General features: G+C 40.0%; 2 protein-coding genes across 2 annotated transcripts in view; one reads left to right on the forward strand and one right to left on the reverse strand.

The window, feature by feature from the left end:
- Nucleotides 1–250: 250 nt before the first annotated feature.
- LOC148876560 (uncharacterized) lies at nt 251–5,408 on the reverse strand. Its single transcript, XM_088964237.1, has 5 exons — nt 4,616–5,408; nt 3,686–3,745; nt 2,328–2,405; nt 1,981–2,159; nt 251–599 (listed from the first exon to the last, which is right to left on the reverse strand). The coding sequence occupies exons 1-5, from the start codon at nt 4,635–4,637 to the stop codon at nt 501–503; spliced, it is 438 nt and encodes a 145-aa protein (XP_088820363.1). The 5' UTR covers nt 4,638–5,408; the 3' UTR covers nt 251–500.
- A 165-nt stretch (nt 5,409–5,573) lies between these two features.
- The window catches only part of LOC148876561 (dynamin-related protein 3A-like), a 32,826-nt gene continuing 16,520 nt past the window's right edge, over nt 5,574–21,879 (forward strand). The window contains exons 1-6 of the mRNA XM_088964139.1: nt 5,574–6,327; nt 14,268–14,550; nt 15,232–15,260; nt 15,420–15,521; nt 16,465–16,533; nt 16,616–16,675. Of these exons, the coding sequence (XP_088820265.1) occupies nt 5,962–6,327; nt 14,268–14,550; nt 15,232–15,260; nt 15,420–15,521; nt 16,465–16,533; nt 16,616–16,675 (909 nt within the window). The 5' untranslated portion in view covers nt 5,574–5,961. The remainder of the gene's footprint in view (nt 6,328–14,267; nt 14,551–15,231; nt 15,261–15,419; nt 15,522–16,464; nt 16,534–16,615; nt 16,676–21,879) is intronic.

A 21,879-nucleotide genomic window follows, 5' to 3' on the forward strand; every position in this document is an offset into this window, starting at 1 on the left:
TTATATTGGCAAAAGCTCATTTTGAACCAAGCAATGTTATTAAATAATTCCTTTTTTCTTTAGAAAAAGCACCTTACGAAGCATAATTTAAGCACTTTTTTAGAAGTGTTTATCGGAAAAGTGCTTCTAAGAAACCCATTTAGTGGCAAGGAGCCCCACCAAATGCAGCCGAATATCAACCCACAAGGCCACAAGCCCACAACATTATTTCAGTAAAGGCTCTTAAGTAGTTAAAGTGCAGGAACAGGGCTCACAATAAAAATAAGCATAATAATATTAAGTTCAGAAATACTCCAAAGAGTCGCGTGTGTGAATTTCATCTGGCAGTACAATCGGTGCCCATATAAAGCCTCTTACCCATATCAATCCCTACCTATCCTTATCCAATCAATTATGAGATAAACCCACATATATTCACTTGGAATTTAGGTAAGAAATAAAGAAAAAAAAAATAGAAGGGGGGGGGGGGTTAAGAAATCCATGGTGCGCTGAAACAAAACCTAGGCACCCATTGCACCAGCATGGTTCTTGCGGCACTCAGACAACATGTCTAGATAGAATTGACACTTGCTGATATCACTCGAATAATTGTTTAGACACTGCAAGATAAAAAGGCATTAGAAATTCAGAATAAAACAAAAACAGGATAGAATGTACCTTATGTCTTGTTTACACATAAATTTTTCAGCAAGATTATTCATGATACAAAGAGAAACAACACAATGATCTAAACCCTATTAATCTTCAGTTAATATGATGCTTTAGAACAGATATTGGGGCACACTTTCATCCAACATTTACGGCCCTATTTGGTTTGCAGGAATAGGGGTCTGGAATTGGAATCAGAATGGGCCATTCCAATTCCAATCATTTGGTTGGGCAGAATCAGAATCCCATTCCCATTCCTGGTGGAATCGCATTCCCCCATTTGAGGGAGTAGCCATTCACTCCCCCTCCCTTGGGAATGAAATCCCATTCCGGCTGATTCCGATTTTCATTATGATTCCTGTCTGAACCAAACAGACTATGGAAATAGACCTTTCCAATTCCATCCAATAGCCTAATACAAAAGTTTATGTTGCATTTGTCTCCAAATTAACATTACTGGAACAGGTTTATTTATGTTCCATGCAAGTACTAGAATATGCATACATTTACAGGATAGATAATATAGAAACAGAATGCCAAAGAATAAAGCAAAAAGAAGACAAAGGTACTTTTATTATTAATTAATGAAATTTCTGTTGCTGATAAAAAAGAAAGGTAAAAGAAAGACAAGGTACTGTTGCATGATTTACACATCATAAGAATCTATGAAAGGTGTAGATCGTTATTGGCAAGAAAAAGATAACACAGGATCCAACTTACCAAAAGACTTCCATAACTTCAAACACTACATTTCTTGCAGCTTAAATTGCTTGGAAAGTTTATGAATGTTAGCATCCAAATGATAATGATTAAAAAAACACTTAACAGTGGATAAACCATAGGTAACATGGCTCATTAACAATGACAGAGCCAACGTTAGCCCCAAAAAACAATTTGCAAATATAGCCCATGTTCTTGGTATAGCAAAGGACACAGAGCCTTCTACAAATGAACATATGATTCTTCAAATGCTTCAATAGGAAACTTTCTTATACATATGGACATTTATGCATGATTATGTATACAAATAAACAAAAGGAAAATTCATGAAGATAACTGATAGTCTGAAGAAATGAGAACTGAGAAGCTCCCTCTCATGTGCAAATTTCCAAAAGATTTAAAATCATATTTTCAACAGTGTCACTTCAAGGTTTATCAAAAACATCAAGGACTCATTACTGTGCACAAATCCCCTTTTACCACCCAATCAAGTCAACACATGTTAATGGCACCAATCATCATGTTATTTGCAGCAGTCACTAATAGTTGGTAATGAAAAACATACATATAAGCCTGTTAACTAATAGTTAATAATTCAGATAATGAACATACATCTTGGAAAGCTTTTGATTGAATGCCACATGCATCCGATCCTCCAATACCGTTCACATTAGATGCAGGTGCTGCAGCAGGATCACCTGAGACCACTGTCTCATGTTGAATGACTCGAGGACCCATCATAGCATCAACAGCTCTGTGGGCAATTGCACTGCCACTGCCAAAAGCAATGCCTGCAAAACCATGAATATAAAGATTAGGAAATGGGAAAACAGATAATACACAGAATTCACTACTCTTATAGGTCAATTCTGACATTTTTATTTTTTTTGATAAAAATAATTCTTACATTTTTATTAGCTAAACATGTTTTTTGAATGGAAAAGGGGAGAATCTACTACCTTCGGCCAAAGTAGCACCAAGGCCTGGAGTTGATATGCTTCCACCACCTTGTACAACTGGAGGAGGAGCATGACTTGCTGTAGCAGTAAACCAATTAAAATCGTCAACTTCAGATCAAAATGACAGTAAATTACTAGATAAGATATTTCACTTGATATAAACCGCAAAGGTACTAGAAGAACTCAGGCTAAAGTTGAGGGAAAGATGATAAAATGGGTATTTAAAACCACAATTATGGTCCAGAATGTAGATACAACACATAAATAAGCCCAATATAGAAGAACAGAATATCCTTTCTGATTTTCTCAACTAAAAGATCTTCAGGATCAGGAAAAAAAAAGAGGAAAAAAACTGAAGCACATTAACATGATGATTGTTAAAAGGCCATCATATCCAGCATTTTTTGCACTAGCTGCCCATAGATTCAAATCCATTTTCTCACTCTTGTCAACTCAAGAATTTACCCTCACACCAAGCAATTAGGGATGCAAACAGATCGGGTCAGATTTGAGGCAGGGTATATCCAAATCTGATCCGATACTATAAACCCTAGATCCGATCTGATCAGATCTCACAAACATTGATTTGAATCCGAATCCAATAAGGATATTGGATATCCGAATATGATCCAATCTGATTTAATAAAAATTTAAAAAAATATTAAAATGAAAAGAAAATATAACAGTTTATATAAAGAAAAAAATACAAGTATTTTTTCAACTATTTTCATCATATATATACATGTTTTTTATAAAAAATTACAAAAATGCATTATAAACATATTAATAAATAAATAAATAACATATATCAGACTCTTTCGGATCAGATAGGGGGTGATTCAAATTTGATCCAATTTTAATTGGATTCTATTATCTGATCTGAAATTCCGAAATGGGGATATCTGAATCTGACAAAATAGGATCGGATTTCAGATAAGTTTGGATCTTGATCCAATCCATTTGCACCCCTACAAGCAATCACCCTTGGGGAAATTCTTTTAGGTTAATTGGTTGAAGGCAGATGGTATGGCTATTAAAGTCCTGCTTTGAAACATTATGCATGAAATAAATCTGGTTGCCACACCTAATGGAACTTGATATTGACAAGAAGCTAAAAAAGGAGCCTTAACAGATTGGTATAACCACCATATCTAGGTAAGCTTTTTATTGGCTCTTCATCCAGAGGAGTTGGTGCAACAATGGATATATGGTTATGGGGAATTCTCCTATTAGACACACCAAATCTTGTGACCCTGCTTCCTTACTTCAATGCAATAGTCTCAACTTGTAGCATAGAAAAAGCACTGCAGTAATATGTAAGTTGATTGCTTATCCATAAAATAGTATCATAACCTTACCAGGCTTAGGAGGGTTATGAACTGGAGAAGGACGAGAATTCTTGCCAAGAGAAGATCTTCCTGCATAAATGCCATTAGGATTATAGGATGGATTATTCTTCAAAAATCAATCTACAAGTACATGGCCAAAAGTAGTACAGATGGATTATTTCCTCTACAAGTTTTCTTTCATCTAATTTTCTTTTACACAATCACTTAACTCCAATGAGGTTAATGTGGGGAACGTATGTTCAATGTCCCAGCATTGATCTTCGTAGTCTGTACTGTTTAGGGTTGAGCTTTACTATTATCAATTGTCATTCCTTTAATTCATATTCTGATCAATTTTCATGTATCGGTTGTATGAATTGTGTAAAGAACTTAAATCGCTTCAAATATACAACAAATATATACATGGATGTCAATTATAGCAGTACAGAATATGTCCCTGCAAGGTTTGTCAACAAATAGAAATCCTCTTGACTTAATCCTTTATTTGGCAAAGACATATTGTCCCACCAAAGACGGGGTGAATTATGAGTTTACAGCCAGAGGAAGAGAACCTAGAAGCTAAGCAAGTTTCAGAGCTTAAAGGGAGGAAGAAACAACCGACATTGTTGTTTGTTTCAGCAACTACCAACACTGCACCATCTATATAAGTCTGATCTAGAATGGATCTGAATTCTAATATTATAATTTCGAATAAAGGTTTAAAGGATGAATACCTTGTAACACGATGAACTCGTAATCAGAAACAATTTAAAAAAACGAAAAGATTGGATGAAAACAAGACAACATATCCACATTTCCCAAACCCAAAAACTCATCTCCAAGACGTGAAAATAAGAATCCAGCTCAAATAATGTGAAACTTTGTCTGCAATAATAATAGGAAGAACAAGAAGTATGGTGCATGAGCAATATAACATATAAAGAAAGAAACGATTCTTACCTCCAGAGCTTCGGCGAGGCATGATTACCAATTGAGCAGATAGAAACGAAACGAAACGAAGCGGAACGTATATTGCGAGCGCAAAAAATAAATGGTTGATCGATGCAAGGGAAGGGGTGTTTTATAAGGCGAAAGAAGGCTACACGTCTGGGCTGCTTCTTGAAAATTCTGGGCACATATAAACTGCAAGTGAAGACTTGGGAAACACGTAAGCTCTTCCACGGCTTGACTCGTCCACACCCACGCATATAAATCGGGGCCGGGTAAATAAACGCGGTTCAATTGGAGGTCTTTTTGAAGAGGCCTGAAAATAATCCAAGCCCAGATATTGTTGAGCAAAATTTTTGATAAATGGGCAGTTTTCTACCTTTCTGGTTTCGATTGGGTAGTAATCCATGAAGAACCCAACAGACTTATTGGTGAAAAGAACTCCTTAGAGCTCCAGGAGCAATGGATGGTTCAACTGCTTCAAGACGTCAGTTCGTGCCACAATGCGCCATCAACCACTGCTAGACATTCCAAAAGGAACCCAACAGTCGCTCTTTGTGTCTTTGCCCCTGTCCACTTACGCGATAGGGCCCATGTCCGGTGGCAATCATGTTTGTCAATGGTTTCCCAAGTTGTCGTGGATGAAGGCAAAACATCGAGCGACATCCCATCTCCCATATTCTTACCAAAATCTACGAAACACCGTTGAAGGGACTCAAAGTGCCGACTGTTAGATAAATGGCCAAAGAGAATAACTTTTGCAAACTGTGTACAGAAAAAAGGGGGGGGGGGGGGGGAGGAGACTAAGAGAGAAACCGACGGTGAGAGGAGACAAAGGTGGAGAGAAAGAGAGAGAGAGGAGGAAGAGACACTCGTGATCGTGGTGGAGAAACCGGGAAAGGAAGGAAAAGTGGAAAACGGGGTTTTACTCTTGCACGTTTGGTGAGGGTTTCGTGTAACGAGACACAGTGGGATTACAGAAGATCTCGCGCCTCTCCCAACCGCAAATTTTAGACGGTAGGTCCATGGTATCAAGAAGGGCATTTTGGTAATTTTATTACATGTACCGTACAGGCTTAATCGACCCGAGCCGTAGACCTCCCTCCATGTTTCTGGATACTAGAATTGGAAATCCCACTCCTCTCCGTTTTCGCAGCTTCGATTGCTCGGACGGTGGTCAAAATCCTCACACCCCGTTTTCCTCCAAATTTCCAGAACATTTGTTTTACTATTACGTACGTGCTGCTTGTTCAAATTAGGGTTTGGTTATCGACGTCAGGCAAATTTAGGGCTTCTTTGCTTGATAGATTTGTATTTGATATTAGTCTCGCACAGCCTCGATCTTCCGGCAGCCATCCATGGCCGAAGAACCAGTTTCTACTCCTCAGAACCCGTTGAGTTCTGCTCCTCTCGGTTATTCCATGATTCCGATTATCAACAAGCTACAAGACATATTCACCCAGCTTGGGAGCTCCTCTACAATCGAGCTGCCGCAGGTTGCCGTCGTTGGGAGCCAAAGTAGCGGTAAGTCGAGTGTTCTTGAAGCTCTGGTGGGAAGGGACTTTTTGCCCAGGGGTTCGGATATCTGTACCCGAAGGCCCTTGGTTTTGCAGCTAGTGCAGACGAAACGGAAACCAGATGGAACGGAGGAGGAGTATGGAGAGTTCCTGCACTTGCCAAGGAAGAAATTCTACGATTTTTCCGAAATCCGCAAGGAAATTCAGGTTAGGTTTCACATGTCTACCCAGTAGTAACTGAAATTCGGGTGGTTTCCTTCCTCTATATGATTACTACGTTCAATTTTGTTTGCCGAAAGGTCGGAAAATTGGAGTCTACTTGGGCTTTGGATCCCTATAAATGGCGTTACAGAGTTAATCAATATTTTTTAGTATTAGGGCATTAGGCGTGCAACCCTCACTTACAATGATGGAAAGGTATAGTTTTCTTGTAGCTACTGGGCACGGATTCTTCCATAATCTAGTTAGTAGTTACCCGGGAAAGAAGAGCCATTTATATTTCAATCATTCAATGCGTATTGATTCCGGCTTCACGAACTTACTCATTTCTAGAATTCAAGTCTAAAATAGAAGCAAGAGCTAGTTACATACCCTGGTTTACTCAGGCTCAGGGTGGCACAGCATAGCTTCCAATTACCTTGATGAAAGGCTGATTTGATCGCTATAAATTCTTGATGAACAAAGAGTTAGTTATTCTTATAGCTGCTCCTAAAGGCATAATTCAATACAAACAGAAGTATCTCACAGAGTCATCAATGAGTCCATTGGCGGATATGAGAAAAGTTTTTATTAGGTGTTTGCGGTTTTATGTTAATCTCTGGGATGTTCTTCGGCTCTCTCTTTCTGCTGAGCAACTTATTCGTGTCAGTGTTTTATAAGTGCAAGGCGCAAAAAAGGCGCAGGGGTCAATTTGCGCATGAGGCGCAAGGGAAGGCGCATGCTTTTTTGAAGCAAGGCGCAAAAATACAAAAAAAAAAGCCAAAAAATTCAAAAAAATGAAAAATATTAAACATAATATTACTAAAAATATAAAGTTAAATTTTAAAATAATACTTTAAAAAACCTATTATCTAAAATTAAAATACATAAGCATAAGATGTAAAGCATATTCAAATGAGAATTTAAAAATAAAATCAAACATATAAAACATTTTCAAGCATATAAAACCTCTAATCTCTTTTTTCACTCAATTGCATTACTTCACATAGTTATGTAATGTAAAACATATTACATTCCTGATTCTACGAGCCGCCTTTGTGCCATGCCCCTTGAGGCAAGCCCAAACAAGTCCACATTAGGCCTTAAATTCTTAGTTTTCACACAAAATGCACCTTGCCTGTGCGCCTAGACGCACCTTTTAAATCACTGGTTCGTGTTAAAATAAAAATCTTAATTGCAAGTTGAAGAACTACTATAAAGTTTCAGTGGAACCAGTATCTTCTCTGATGCAAATGCCTAGGCAATATAAATGATAAGGATTCTAATGGAGTATAATATTCTTTTATGTGGCATAAAGATATTAAATTTACATCTTTAAACTTGAGGACAAACAGGAAATAAATGACTTTTGTCTTCTATTAATCCAAAGTGTGATATTTATCTTCAATAATAAGGTCTAATGTTGTTTCCATAAGTTCCAGCAAATAAGCACAGATGGACAGCTTCTGTAGGATCCCATTGATTCCAAAATTCCACTGTTTTTAACCCATCCTAGTAAACTTTATGGAGAAAAACTGAAAGCAAAATGTGAGTAGAATCAGAGTATAACTAATAGCTTTTATGGAAAACTGAACAGTAGGAAAAAAATGGTTTACAACTTAACCTTTTTTTTTTTTTTTGCAAGGACACAGTAATTAGGCATGATGTTCCTACTTAGCTATCAAGCTCTCCATTATGAAGACCTGGCTGAAGGACACTGTCATGAATGGCTTTGGAAAAGAACATATGATCATTAACAAACTATTTAAGAGACATAATCATAAGCTTTTACAGTTCTATCTATGGTAAAAGGCTCCATCATTCCTACCTTCCAGGGCTTCAGAATCTAGGTGCAAATTTGCTAAGAAACTCTGGTGTATTCATTAAAAGAAGATGGGGGATTGTTCCTTCCTGTATGCCTCTAGGGTAAAAATGTTTAAATAAATTCCTTTACCATGTAAGTCAGGATTGGGAAAAAAAAGTTCACTATGGTCTACTGTCTTTTTTCCTTGCTTAATCATCTGATCATCATAATTAAAAAGTTTACCATGGGCATTCACAAATGAGTTATTTTCCCAAAATTGAATATGCACAGTATACAAGTTTCTGATATGGCAACTTGTAAATTATCCTATTCTCAGAATGCAATTGACTGTCTTTTATTCTTGTTATGTTGTTATGATTGCCTTTTTTATATAGATGAATTTGCTAGCATTCTTTCCTTCATTGAACAGGATGGCATTGGGTTTGTAAATACCTATTTCTATACTTCTGAATCAATATATTACCCACCAAAAGAATTATTTCTTTAGGGAATGTTTCTATTCTTTGTTCATTTTAACCACTGAAGTTGTTGTTTCTTTATTTCTAGAGGCCTAGAAAGAAAGGATTATTTCCAGGTTATAGTTTGTTTATACTATAATATTAGTAGTTATCTTATTCCCAACAGATTTATGACTGATTATGAGGTTCTACCTGTTATTTATTCACTTAATCTACTTTTACCTGTTTTTGGTTATCTCCGACCATACACCTTCTGTTGAGGGCCCGGGAATAGGATCTCGTCACGGGTCGGTCCACGGGGAAAACCTCCTGTTTTCCCTTGTTCCTTCTTGCTCTTGATGAACCTATCTTGGCGCCTCTGGTGATTTGTTCAAGAGATCACCAACTCTCCTAAGTCACTTCTTTAACTGAATATTTGATATCCTCATTCAATAATGGTGTCTCCTTAAATAGGAGATTACAAGAGTCATAATCTTAGGGAGTCTCCTTGCTGAATAGGGAGACTTCCAGTTCTATCTTGCTAAGGATAAGATAAGCTAATCCTAATATGATAATCTACTAACAAGATAAGATAAGAGCAATAAGATAAGAACAATAAGATAAGAACAAGCAAGATGATCTAATCTAATCTAGATAAGGCTGCTGTTGTCGAATTGGGTAGGATGAGAATCATTGAATCACTACTGCTGCTGGCGGTGGGTCAGGTTCCTGTTGCTGCCAGCGGCGACGGTATGTCTTCCCGAGGAATGCGTCCATTACATTACTCCCCTCCTGGACTACGAGCTTGTCCTCAAGCTCGAACTCCGGATATGTGGTGTGGAACTCTGCCAATGGGATCCATGCGGCTTCGGCCAATGGTAAATTACACCATTCCACCAAGACTTCAAGAATTCCACGATTAAAATGAGAGTTGGTGACAACTTTAGGTCGAGGAACCAATTTGCCATCTTTCAAGGGTGGCAGGGAGGGGACTTGGTCTAGAGGAACACCCGTAAATGGCTTCAGCAAGGAGATGTGGAAGACATCATGAATCCGGCTGGTCTCTGGCAATTCTAGCTGGTAGGCCACACTGCCAATCCGTCGTGGAACCTTGAAGGGCCCATAGAACTTAGGGGCCAGCTTCGGGGCAGCCCTGTGGCGCAAGGAGCATTGCTGGTAGGGCTGGAGTTTTAACCAAACAATTTGTCCTGGATCGAACAACAGTTCCTGGTGATGCTTGTCATAGTTGAGCTTCATGCGGAGCTGGGCCTGCTGTAAGCGAAGGTGGACGCCGGCTAGGAGGGCGTCGCGTTCTTGTAAGGAGTGATCAATTGCTTCCAAACGTGTAGAACCGGGCTCGTAGGACAGAAAGCGGGGAGGATCCTGGCCATAAACGACGCGAAAGGGAGTCATGCCGAGGGAAGAATGGTAGGTTGTGTTGTAACAGTACTCGGCCCAAGGGAGCCATCCACCCATCGTCGCGGTTGATCGCCTATGAAACAACGGAGATACATCTCGATTGTGCGGTTGACCACTTCCGTCTGACCGTCGGTCTGTGGCTGATAAGCTGATGAGTAGGCCAGGGTGGTGCTGTGTAGCCGGAATAACTCCTTCCAGAAGGCACTAGTGAAAACCGGGTCCCTATCGCTGACGATGGGTTCTGGTAACCCATGTAGGCGAAAAACATGTGTAAAGAAGGCGAGGGCAACTGAAGTGGCACTATACGGGTGTGATAGAGGAATGAAGTGGGCGTATTTAGAGAAGCAATCGACTACCACAAAGAGAACTGATTTGCCACCTACCTTGGGTAGTCCCTCAATGAAGTCCATGGAGATGTCGGCTTAGATCTGTGTCGGAATGGAAAGGGGCTGAAGGAGGCCTGCTGGGTGTAGGTTTTCCCATTTATGCTGTTGGCACGTGGAGCAATTCTGGACAAAATCTCGAATAGAAGTCTTCATACCTCGCCAATGAAAATCAGCCCGGACGCGGTGTAGCGTTTTTTGAACGCCTTAATGGGTGGAGTTATGGATGCTGGTGATGATGGTGGGAATCAACGGGGAGTCTGGCGGAAGATGGACTCGTCCCTTATATAGTACCAACCCGTCTTGAAGTGACCAATTGGGGTCGACAGTGCCGGACTGGATCTTCTGGACCAAGAGCGACCATTCCGGGGACTGTGGTGCTGCCTTCTTAATGTCGTCAAACAGAGAGATTCGGGGTTGGGAAATGCCACATAGAGCCATCGCATCTTCATCTTGCCTAGAAAAGGCATTAGCTGCTTAATTTGAGGACCCCGCCTTGTATTCCACTCGGAAGTCGAACCCGAGCAGTCTGCTAACCCAATGCTGCTGAGGGGTAGTGGTGAGACGTTGCTTTGAGGCTGTAATGATCAGTTTTGACGATGAACGACCGCCCCCACAAATACGGCCTCTAGTGCTGGACGGCTCGGGCTAGGCCGGTTAGTTCGCGCTCATAGGCTAGAAGCTTCAGATGCCGATCAGCCAGTCTGCGGCTGAAGAAAGCGATCGGGTGCCCTTGCTGCTGTATTACGGCCTCGATACCTACTCCAGAGGCATCACACTCGACTGTAAATTTGAGGGCAAAATTTGGTAATTGCAAGACTGGGGTGGAAGACGGGGCATTTCGCAGTGTCAGAAAAGCTTCATCGGTTGCGTTGTCCCAACGGAAGGAATTTTTCTTTAACAGGTTGGTTAACGGGGTCGCCAATAATCCATAGTTCTGTACAAATTTGCGGTAGTAACCCGTTAATCCGAGGAACTTGCGTAAGGCCTTGGCTGATTGAGGCTTGGGCTATTCTTTTATAGCCTGAATTTTGGAACTATCAACTGTCACACCCTGCCCATGGATGACGTGGCCGAGATAAAGAACCTGTCGCTCCCCGAAGGAGCATTTGGACCGTTTGAGGAATAATTTGTGTTGGCGTAGGAGCTCGAAAACGGTCCGCAGATGGTGCACATGCTCAACCCATGATTTGCTGTAAACGAGGATATCATCAAAGAAAATTAAAACAAATTTGCGTAGATGGGGCTGAAATACCTCGTTCATTAATGACTGAAATGTGGATGGGGCGTTGGTGAGACCGAATGGCATGACTAAAAATTCGTAGTGGCCATGGTGGGTGCGAAAGGCAGTCTTCTTTACGTCACTAGGAGCCATGCGAACCTGGAAATACCCGGACCTGACATCCAACTTAGAGAAATACTGAGCACCATGCAACTCGTCCAGCAGTTCATCCACAATGGGAATAGGGAACTTATCTTTGATCATCTGGTCATTGAGTTCTCTATAGTCAACACAGAACCTCCACGATCCATCCTGCTTCGCCACCAACAGAACCGACGAAGAGAAGGGGGAGTGACTTTTGAGTATGATTCCTTGTTTCAGCATCTCTGTACACTGTTTTTCTATCTTGTCCTTCTGTAGGTGAGGGTAGCGATAAGGCCAGACAACGACTGGTGCTGAACCCGCCACCAAAGGAATGCGATGGTCACAAGCTCGGGGGGGAGGGAGTCCCTTGGGTTCCTGAAATAGATCTGAAAACTCGACGAGGAGCTTTTCCATGGCTGCCGGTTCTGTCTGAAGTGCATGGACCTGTGGTGTCTTTTCTTTAACCTTGCAACCGTGCCATGAAACTTGCTTCCCATTTAGGTGGAATGTCATTGTGAGTGCGCTGAAGTCCCATAAAATCGGGCCTAGGGTAATTAACCATTTGACCCCAAGAACAATATCGAGCCCATCCAATGAGAGTACAAATAAATCAGCAAGAAACAATTCAGAATTGACCTGTATCGGCACGTCCTTACAAATTCTTGGACTGTGAACTCTCTCACCATTTGCGACGGCTACCTGTAGTCGCGGCCGGAGTTCCATTGGTAGTTTCAACTGAAGGGCGGAATGCTCACTTATGAAGTTGTGTGTGCTCCCTGAATCGACGAGAATGCGCACCGGTCGACCTGCTATCAGTGCCTGTAACTGCATGGTCTGAGAGGTTTTAATACCGGTGATCGTGTGGAGAGAGATTTCTGGCTCGAATATGACGGGTTCTTCTCCATCCTCCTCTTGTTCATCGATGAGGAGGCAAAAAAGCCTCTTGCATCTATGTTCTGCCGAGTAGAGGTCATCACAGTTGAAACATTGGTCTCTCGCTTGACATTCTGCCATTTCTGCCCTGGTCAAACACTTAATGGGTGGAGCGGCCATGTTACTACCTGTACTTGTCACTGGTCTAGAGGCAGTGGTTGTGTGAGATTTCAGTTCCCGACTGGTAGCAGAAGAGGGGGTCGTTGTTGCTGATCTTGGGGGTATCCATGAGTTTGGTGGGCAACCCACATTAAAAGTTCTGCGGCTGAGCTGCAGCTTGCGCTCGAATGCACAGGCTAAGTTCATGGCTGTGACCAAATTTGGGGGATTCTGCATCTCGACATCCACCCGCAGGGGTTCTGCTAGCCCTGCTGTGAACATATCCACTTGTTGGTCGGGTCGCACGGAAGATGCCCTCGCGAGGAGGGTTTGAAACTGTCGCTGGTATTCAACCACTGTGCTGGTTTGTTTAAGGTTAATCAGCTCGCCCAGGGGGTTGCTGGTCAGTGGGGGTCCGAACCTAAGAAGGCAATAGGACTTAAACTGGGGCCAACTAAGCCCGGGTTCTTCTTGCTCTAATTGATAAAACCAAAGTTGTGCTTCCTCTGTTAAGTGAAAGGCGGCTAGACTTACCTTATCCCGGTCATCTGTCCGTTGATTCCGAAAAAACTGCTCGCAGCGATACAGCCGGCCTAAGGGGTCTCCGTTGCTGTTGTACGATGGGAATTCCAACCTGCTGTACTTGGGGATGATTGCGGCTCATTGGCTAACAGACTGCTGTTTGCTGGAAGACTAGCAGATCTGGTCGGCGGCCGTTAGTGGCTGTCCCTCCTTCAGAGTTCCCTTCCCTGCTAGAAAGGAATAGCTCCATCAGACGTCGCAGCTCCCTCACTTCGTCCTTGATCTCACGGACTTCGGAGCTGGTCTCCACGAGTTGGTGCTTGAGGTCGTGGACCCTGGATGGTAGCTGCTCCAGATCTCCCATGACGCCTTGCTCTGATACCAAGTTGTTGAGGGCCTGGGAATAGGATCTCGTCACGGGTCGGTCCACGGGGAAAACCTCCTGTTTTCCCTTGTTCCTTCCTGCTCTTGATGAACTTATCTTGGCGCCTCTGGTGATTTGTTCAAGAGATCACCAATTCTCCTAACTCACTTCTTTAACTGAATATTCGATATCCTCATTCAATAATGGTGTCTCCTTAAATAGGAGATTACAAGAGTCATAATCTTAGGGAGTCTCCTTGCTGAATTGGGAGACTTCCAGTTCTATCTTGCTAAGGATAAGATAAGCTAATCCTAATCTGATAATCTACTAACAAGATAAGATAAGAGCAATAAGATAAGAACAAGCAAGATGATCTAATCTAATATAGATAAGGCTGCTGTTGCCGAACTGGGTAGGATGAGAATCATTGAATCACTGCTGCTGCTGGCGGTGGGTCAGGTTCCTGTTGCTGCCGGCGGCAACGGTAATGCGTCCATAACACCTTCCCTGCACCCCTTACTCATTTTTATATTTCATGTGCATTCGATATTACAATTTCTTTTAGACTGTAGTTACAGACTGTTTGTTTTCTAAATTGCAGGCAGAGACAGAGAGAGAAGCAGGAGGAAACAAGGGTATTTCAGACAAGCAGATTCGTCTAAAGATCCATTCACCCAATGTTCTTGATATCACACTTGTGGATTTACCTGGAATAACAAAGGTTCCAGTTGGTGACCAGCCATCTGATATTGAAGCAAGAATTAGAACAATGATACTATCGTACATCAAACACCCTAGCTGTTTAATTTTGGCAGTATCTCCAGCAAATTCAGATTTGGCTAATTCAGATGCACTTCAGATAGCAGGGATGGCTGATCCTGATGGTAAACTTTCCTATATGCCTGGTGTTTTTTTCCCTGAATGGCAACATCTGAAAAATTGTATTAATACTTCAATGGTATGAAAATGGTGTAAAAAACATCAATCAAGAAATAATCAACCCATCCCAAGACAGTAAAAGCATTAATAGCTATACAAGCTTCACTGTGGCATTGAGGACATGATATAGATCCCTTTCCTTTAGGGCCCTATTTTTGCCAAATGGTCAACTGTAGCATTTGGCCTTTTGAAATACATCTCAATGTGGTATTGCACCTGAAATCAGTCTTTTCTTATTAAGCAAGTATTGTTAACTCCTAAGGCCCTCCTTAATTCTTTTTCCCTTCCTAATAGCATTGGTGGAATCCCTTTCAACCAACAATGATGAAGGCATAAGATAGCCCCTCAAAGTCCAAAGGTCCACCTTCTACACCTTAGTGGAATCAATTCTCCAATCAGGCTGCTGGTTTTCCAAGTAATGTTTCCTTATCTGTCTGAAATGACTCCTCAACCCCACAAGGCACTGTGATTGGCAAAGAGGTCCCTACTCCCTACCTATATAGAAGACTGGGCCTGCAGTGGCTCAAGTTGGGCTTTGATCACTTGTATTTCACATAAATATATTAATTACTGGAAGACCTTTAGCTTGGTCCTAATGCTGTTATGTGTGGTCTTTCTATTGGCAGGTTATCGAACTATTGGTGTAATTACAAAGGTGCAACAGCTTTGACTTACATATTTTATTTTATTGACGTACTTCAAGCAACATCTGCAAGCCATTTGTTTTTAGTATTATTACTATGAATGGTGGCAAGCTGATGTCATTTACTGATTCCGATGAGCTTTAGTAACAATATATTCTATGTGGCTTCAGTTGGATATTATGGACAGAGGTACTGATGCCCGTAATTTTTTGCTTGGAAAAGTGATCCCTCTTCGACTTGGTTATGTCGGTGTTGTGAATCGTAGTCAAGAGGTAATCTTGTTGTTGAATAACAGAAATTGTCTAATATATCTGCATCACTTGATTTAGTTGCTGCAGGAATACTTGATCATCCAGGTGTTAAATGTTTATTCTTTCATCTCTTACTCCATTCATTTGATTTGGTGGTCAAGTATCATCTACTTACACATGTTGTGGGCGTTTGGTCAGATTCACATATTAATTTTCCATGAGTGAAATCATTCACACAAATTGGTTTGGTCTTAAAAGTAACACCAACTAGTTTTGGATTCAAATCTTTTCCAAGCATTGAATAAAATGTAGTAGACCATGTGTTCATGGCAACTAATTAATTGGATTTTTTCCCTGTAATAGCTACCTTATGTGCAAGAATTCTTGACAGTTCATTTTTGATTTATTTTACATTTCATTAAAAAAAGCTTAGGAACATATGTTTACATTTCTTTTTCCCAACTAGTTTTTCGGTCATCACTAACTGAAAAGTCAAATCTTAAGAATATGTTAAACATCGGTTTAGTAATGCAACAGAAAATGTTCACCGGCTTATAAAAATAAAAAAATCCAAGTTCTTGTCTTTCTACTGATTAAAAAAATTTTGCAATCAGCGAAAAACTGTTATGCTAGTATTAGTATTTGAATCTCATTCACCACCAAGTCCATGGAGTGCAATTGTTAATTTTATCTCTTAGAATTTCATCTCATGCTACTTTGCAGGCATACCTATAAACTTCTGATGTTTTTACTACTGCTTCTCTTTTTTATTCACGTGTTATGGCTTTCCTTTGTTTTCTTTTAGTCTGTGTTTGGTTTGAAGGAAATAGCAGGGAAAAGTAGGGAAACCTTTACAAAACTTATATAGGTTTCCCTACCTTTTCCTTCAAACCAAACATAGCCTTACTTTCTTGTTCTCATTAACAAATCAGGTTCCCTTTTTTTTGTTTTCTTAATTTATCAGGATATTATGTACAACCGGAGTATTAAGGATGCACTTGCCTATGAGGAGAACTTCTTCCGCAGTCGCCCTGTATGTCATGTTTCTGGTTTGGTTCTTTGGTGGTCTTGGAGCATCTTTGCAATCTTTTGATCTATTGTTTATGCTGTTACAGGTCTATAATGGTCTTGGTGATCGTTGTGGCATTCCTCAGTTAGCAAAGAAGTTGAACCAGGTAGGAAAGTGTATATTCTGTGGCAAATGTGATCATTGACATAACTAAATAATCTATCTTCTGTAATGTGCACTGAGGTTTCCCATGGTATTTCCTATTGCTATACCCCTTCACCTGCTGGCAATCTAGGGAACTGAAGATTCTATTATTTTCTAAAGTTAAATGATGATAATGCTGTTGTGGCATGGCCTAACTTGTTGAAAAAATTATAAAGGATCGGACCATAGGAGGATGCATGAGAAAAGATAATTGGTACACAATGTGAATAGTTTTGTTTTGAAAATTGTAATTGCATCATAAATTATAAGATTATTATTATTTTTTAGAAGTTTGTCAAAACTAATACGTATATACATACACATGTAGTCATGTACTAAATATACATATACTAAAATCTTAAATATATAGAAAAGTGAAATTTTAATGTACTTATTACTTAATATTGATAAAGTTCATTATATGTACAATAGAAGTGTAAGATAATATATATGAGTTTGACTCCAAAGTGATCCACATATAGTGACTCTATAAACTATATATGATGGAAGATAAACTTAATAAGGTCTCTAGATAGTTCTTTTATAACCTAAATAAAATTTTTCTTCAGTAAAAGTTTTAAAAGAATAAGAAAAGCCCATTGAAAGGAAATCAAAACAAAAAGGATGACAAATTAGAGAATTATATTCCAATTGAATCGATTCAAATCTCATGAATTGTAAGGGTGCAACATGGGTGCGCCTGGGTTGAGAATTTGATAAATTTTGAAGGAGCTTAGCCCAAGTGCCTGGGCCCAATGTAGTGCATATTCTTCAAATTGAGTTTCAGATTTGCACTCCTAATGAATAGGATGGATCGTAAGATTCAGAAACCAAATTTACATTCAAACAATTATTGTAAGGTCTTCTGAGAGAAGGGATTCAGACATGAAGTTCAAGTTGCACCCTTATATTTGCAAGTCAAATCAGTAATTATATTGTAAATCATAAGATTTTGGCAATTATTCATTGGGTATCTTGTGAAGTTCAAGATTCATACACCTATAGGAAGGGCATTATTTATCTTTTTGTACCTAGGTATGCCTTACAAGGAAAAGATGGTATTCATAAATCATAATATATGGTAAATGTGCAACTATGCCAAACCAGTAAGGACTAAACTGAAACAATATGCAGAATGTTCACTCCATCCAGAACCCATGGAATTCAGTATCTACTGCTCCCCACACAGATGGTTTGTCCATTTAGGAGCATCCACACAATTCTTAACTACTTAACCTGCTATTAGCACAGTGATTTAAAAGGTGCACCTAGGTGCACAGGCAAGGTGCATTTTACGGTATGTGCCTTGCCTAGGTCCTGGGCGCAACACTTTCAAAGGCGCACTGCGTACCTTGCGCTTGAGCCCAGTCATGCACCTTTTGAAAATTTGTGCATTTTTTTTCTATATTTTTTATGCTTGGCAGCTTCCCATATTTGCTAATATTGCTCATTCATTTTTTATCAATAACATGAATTCATTAGATTCTTAAAAAATTAGATACAACACTCTGGAGAGAGATAAAATGGCTTAACTCTCTCCGAGAGAGCAATATAAAAAATTTACAAAACAGCCCAATACATTTGGTCCCTTCCCACCCCCTGCTTTGCCAAAGCATCTGCAAATGCATTTGCTGTTCTTTTCCTCCACTGAAATCGGATGTCCAGCCCCCTAGTCAGCCATTTAATTTCCTTCCTTTAACTAGCAAATTTACGAAGTCCACTTTCCTTCTGTAACCAGCTTAACACTTAGAGCAGTGACTTAAAAGGTGCGCCTAGGTGCACAGGTCCTAGACGCACAGGTCCTATGCACCTTGCCCAGGTCCTAGGCATACCCCTTTCAAAAGAAGTGCGCCTGGTGCGCCTAGGCATGCGCCTAGGCGTGCGCCTCAGCCCAGGCGTGTGCCTTTTTAAAATATCTTCCGAGAACCCCCTATTTGCTAATGTTGTTCATTCATTCATTGCAATAAAATATCTTCTTAAAAGGCAATGAAAGTTATAAAATCATTATTTTTTATGTGAGAAATAAGAATTTCAGACTCTTACATAGACTTGTTTGGGCTTGCCTCGAGGGGCGTGGTACAAAGGCGACTCATAGAATCAAGAATGCAATATGTTTTACATCACATTAGCTACTTGAAGCAATGCAATTAAGGAAAAAAGAGATTGTTGGTTTTACATGCTTGAAAATGCTTTATATGTTTGCTTTTATTTTTACATTTTCAAATTTTTGATCAATAACTCTGAAAAGATTTCATTAATTAGAAAACTTTAGGATACAACAAGAAGTTGTGAAAGAAATCAGCTTCCGTAAGCTGACCCCGGGCAGAATTACAAATGTGCCCAAAACATATGTGTTCTTTGAACCCCTTGCTTCGCTAAACTATCTGCCAAACTGCTGGCATATCTCCTAACCCATCCCACCTGGATTGACATGTCCCTTGACATCCATTTTAGTCTTCGGAACTCATTCTTCAACTGCCATGTCACCCCTTCCCCCTTTTGCAACCATTTTATCACAGTTTTAAATTTTCATTTTGAATACATTTTACATGTTATGTTTATGTATTTTAATTTTAGATAATAGGTTTTTTTAAAACATTTATTTTAAAATTTAAGTTTATATTTTTTATTAACATTATGTTTAATATTTTTTTATTTTTTTTGACTTTTTTATTTTTATTTTTTAGCTTTTCTTTTTTTGTAATTTTGCACCTCGCCTTGTGCCTTGCACCTCAGGTGCAAATTGGCCCTTGTGCTTTTAAAACACTTTCGTAGAGTCTCCTTCAACAACTAACTTCTGTATATTCAGTTAATCTTTTTATACCCTCCAGTACAACATAGACCTCGGATTTGAGAGAGTCCCCAACCCCAATAGAACTTGAGTACAATGCAATCACCTTTCCATCCTCATCTTTGAAGACACCTCCTACACCTGAAGGACCTGGATTGCCCTCGCTACTTCCATCAAAACTTAGCTTTATAAATCCACAACCTGGTGGTGACCACATAGGAGAGACAAAAAAGCAAGCAGGAGTAGAATTAGCCACCTCCACCCAGCTGTTTAGTAGCATATCTGTAGAAACATCATCAAACAGGTCCAAAGATTTTAGCCGGTGCAGCGCCTTAACTATTATTACTTAAATAATACCTTCTTTACTTCTTTCCTTTTTAGAAAAAAATTGGAGTTACTTTCCTCCCATAGAGTCCAGAAGATAGCAACCCTCACACACCTCCATATAATCCTTCCCCTTTTCTTTGGCCATCTAAGGAATGGAGAGCTAAACAAGCTTTGAATATTTGACGGAGGGAGTCCACCTACAACCGAATAAAGAAAGAAACCAGTCCCAAATAACAACAACGAAGGGAAAGAAATTAATAAGTGATAAGAACTTTCACCATTAGCCTTGCAAAGGACGCACCAAGTTGGAGACAAGCACCAAAAAGGCCTTTTTCTTTGGAGTAAGTCATAGGTGTTACATCTTTCCAAGAAGGCTTCCCAACAAAAAGCTCCAATACTTGGAGGAATCGGTTCACCCCAAACTTCCTTTACTGGAAAATTCTGTACAAGGTTGCTGATTGAATGCAAGGAGGGACTCAAAGAAGGAAGCACAAGATAATGTCACAGAGGAAACTAGAGTCCATAGTCTCTTATCCCTCTTAGAGGGATCCAACACCACCCCGTTTAAGATCTAAATCAGGTTCATGACATTTCTAGCTTCTAAATCCCTTAGGCCTCTTCTAAACCCCAGGTCCCAATCAAACCCAAAGTTAGACTAAGAAGGAGTCAGAAAACTAGACACAACCTTGCCTTTATACCGAGAGAGGGAAAATAGGGAACGAAATTGGTCTTTCAAAGGTACATCACCCACCCAAGTGTGCTCCCATCGTTTTACTTGATTCCTAGAGCAAAGGTCACCTGATGTGTTGCAAAAAAGAGGGTAGAGTGGCATGTATGGATTTCCAAGGAAAGGCTCTAATTGACATTGTCAACGACCCAATGTCCCAACCATCCTTGCCTAACCATGAATACTCAAAATTACCCTAGTCCACAGATTTTCCCTCTCACCTTCCAACCTCCACATCCATTTTCCTAACAGAGCTTCATTTTTCTTCCGAATATTTCCCTAATCCTAACCCTCCTTCAGCCCTACTTTTAGAGACCAATTCCCAATTCACCCCGTAATCCTTCCTCTCCTCCCTTGGTTCCTACAAGAAATCCCTCATCAACTTCTCCAAATCCTATTTTATCTCCATTGGGATCCTAAAACTGATAAGTAATACATAGGCAAACTAGCCAATATAGACTTAATCAATGTTATTCTGCCACCTAGAGATAAGTACTTCTTCCAAGAGGCTAACTTCTTAGTAAACCTATCAATTACAGGGCTATGGAAACTCTCTTTCCTCGGGTTATCCCCTAGGGGCATCCCCAAATAATTCATAGGCCATTGAGACACCACATACCCCAAACCCTGAACTCTCTCCACTATAGCTCTCTTCCATATTGATCCCCACCACACAGCTCTTATCAAAATTCACCTTCATATTTGACATTTGTTCAAACACTTGAACCACCAACTTTAAATTTCTGGCCCATTTCACATCCTCCCCCTCACAGAACATAATTGTATCATCAACAAATTGTAAGTGGGTAATAGGTATACTATCTTTTCCAACCCTCCACCCCCTCACAAGGCTTCTTGAATATGCTCTCTCAATTAACTTCCCCAAAACTTCTGCAATCAAAGTAAAAAGGAAAGGAGAGAGGGGGTCCTCTTGTCTAATTCCCTTAATAACTGGAAAGTAATCCACTACAGTTCCATTCACCTGGATGGAATAATGACGAGTCTCAATACAACCCAATATCCATTTGCACCATTTCTTCCTAAATCCAAAGCAATCCAACACTTGCATCACAAAAGACTAATCACCCATGTCATTAGGCCTTCTCTAAGATATTGCTCATTCATTCATCCTGATAAAAGATATTTTTGAAAGACAGTTAAAGTTATGAAACCTTTTTTATAGGGATTAAGAATTTAAGGCGTTGACATAGACTTGTTTGGGCTTGTCTCGAGGGTCTTGGTACAAAGGTGGCTTATAGAATCAGGAATGCGTAATGTTTATCATCACATAGGCTATTTGAAGTAATGCAATTGGGAAAAA

Source organism: Nelumbo lutea, chromosome 1 (genome assembly GCF_056320005.1).
Source record: "Nelumbo lutea isolate HS-2025 chromosome 1, American lotus-T2T, whole genome shotgun sequence".
NCBI classification, from domain to species: domain Eukaryota; kingdom Viridiplantae; phylum Streptophyta; class Magnoliopsida; order Proteales; family Nelumbonaceae; genus Nelumbo; species Nelumbo lutea.

Bases quoted from the DNA above. Each gene is read 5' to 3' on its own strand.
- LOC148876560 (XM_088964237.1), bottom strand. From the start codon at position 4,637: ATGCCTCGCCGAAGCTCTGGAG. The intron at 2,406-3,685 runs GTAAGGTTATGA...TTACTGCTACAG, and splicing joins TCATAACCCTCCTAAGCCTG to CAAGTCATGCTCCTCCTCCA. The intron at 2,160-2,327 runs GTAGTAGATTCT...ATGGTTTTGCAG, and splicing joins TGGTGCTACTTTGGCCGAAG to GCATTGCTTTTGGCAGTGGC.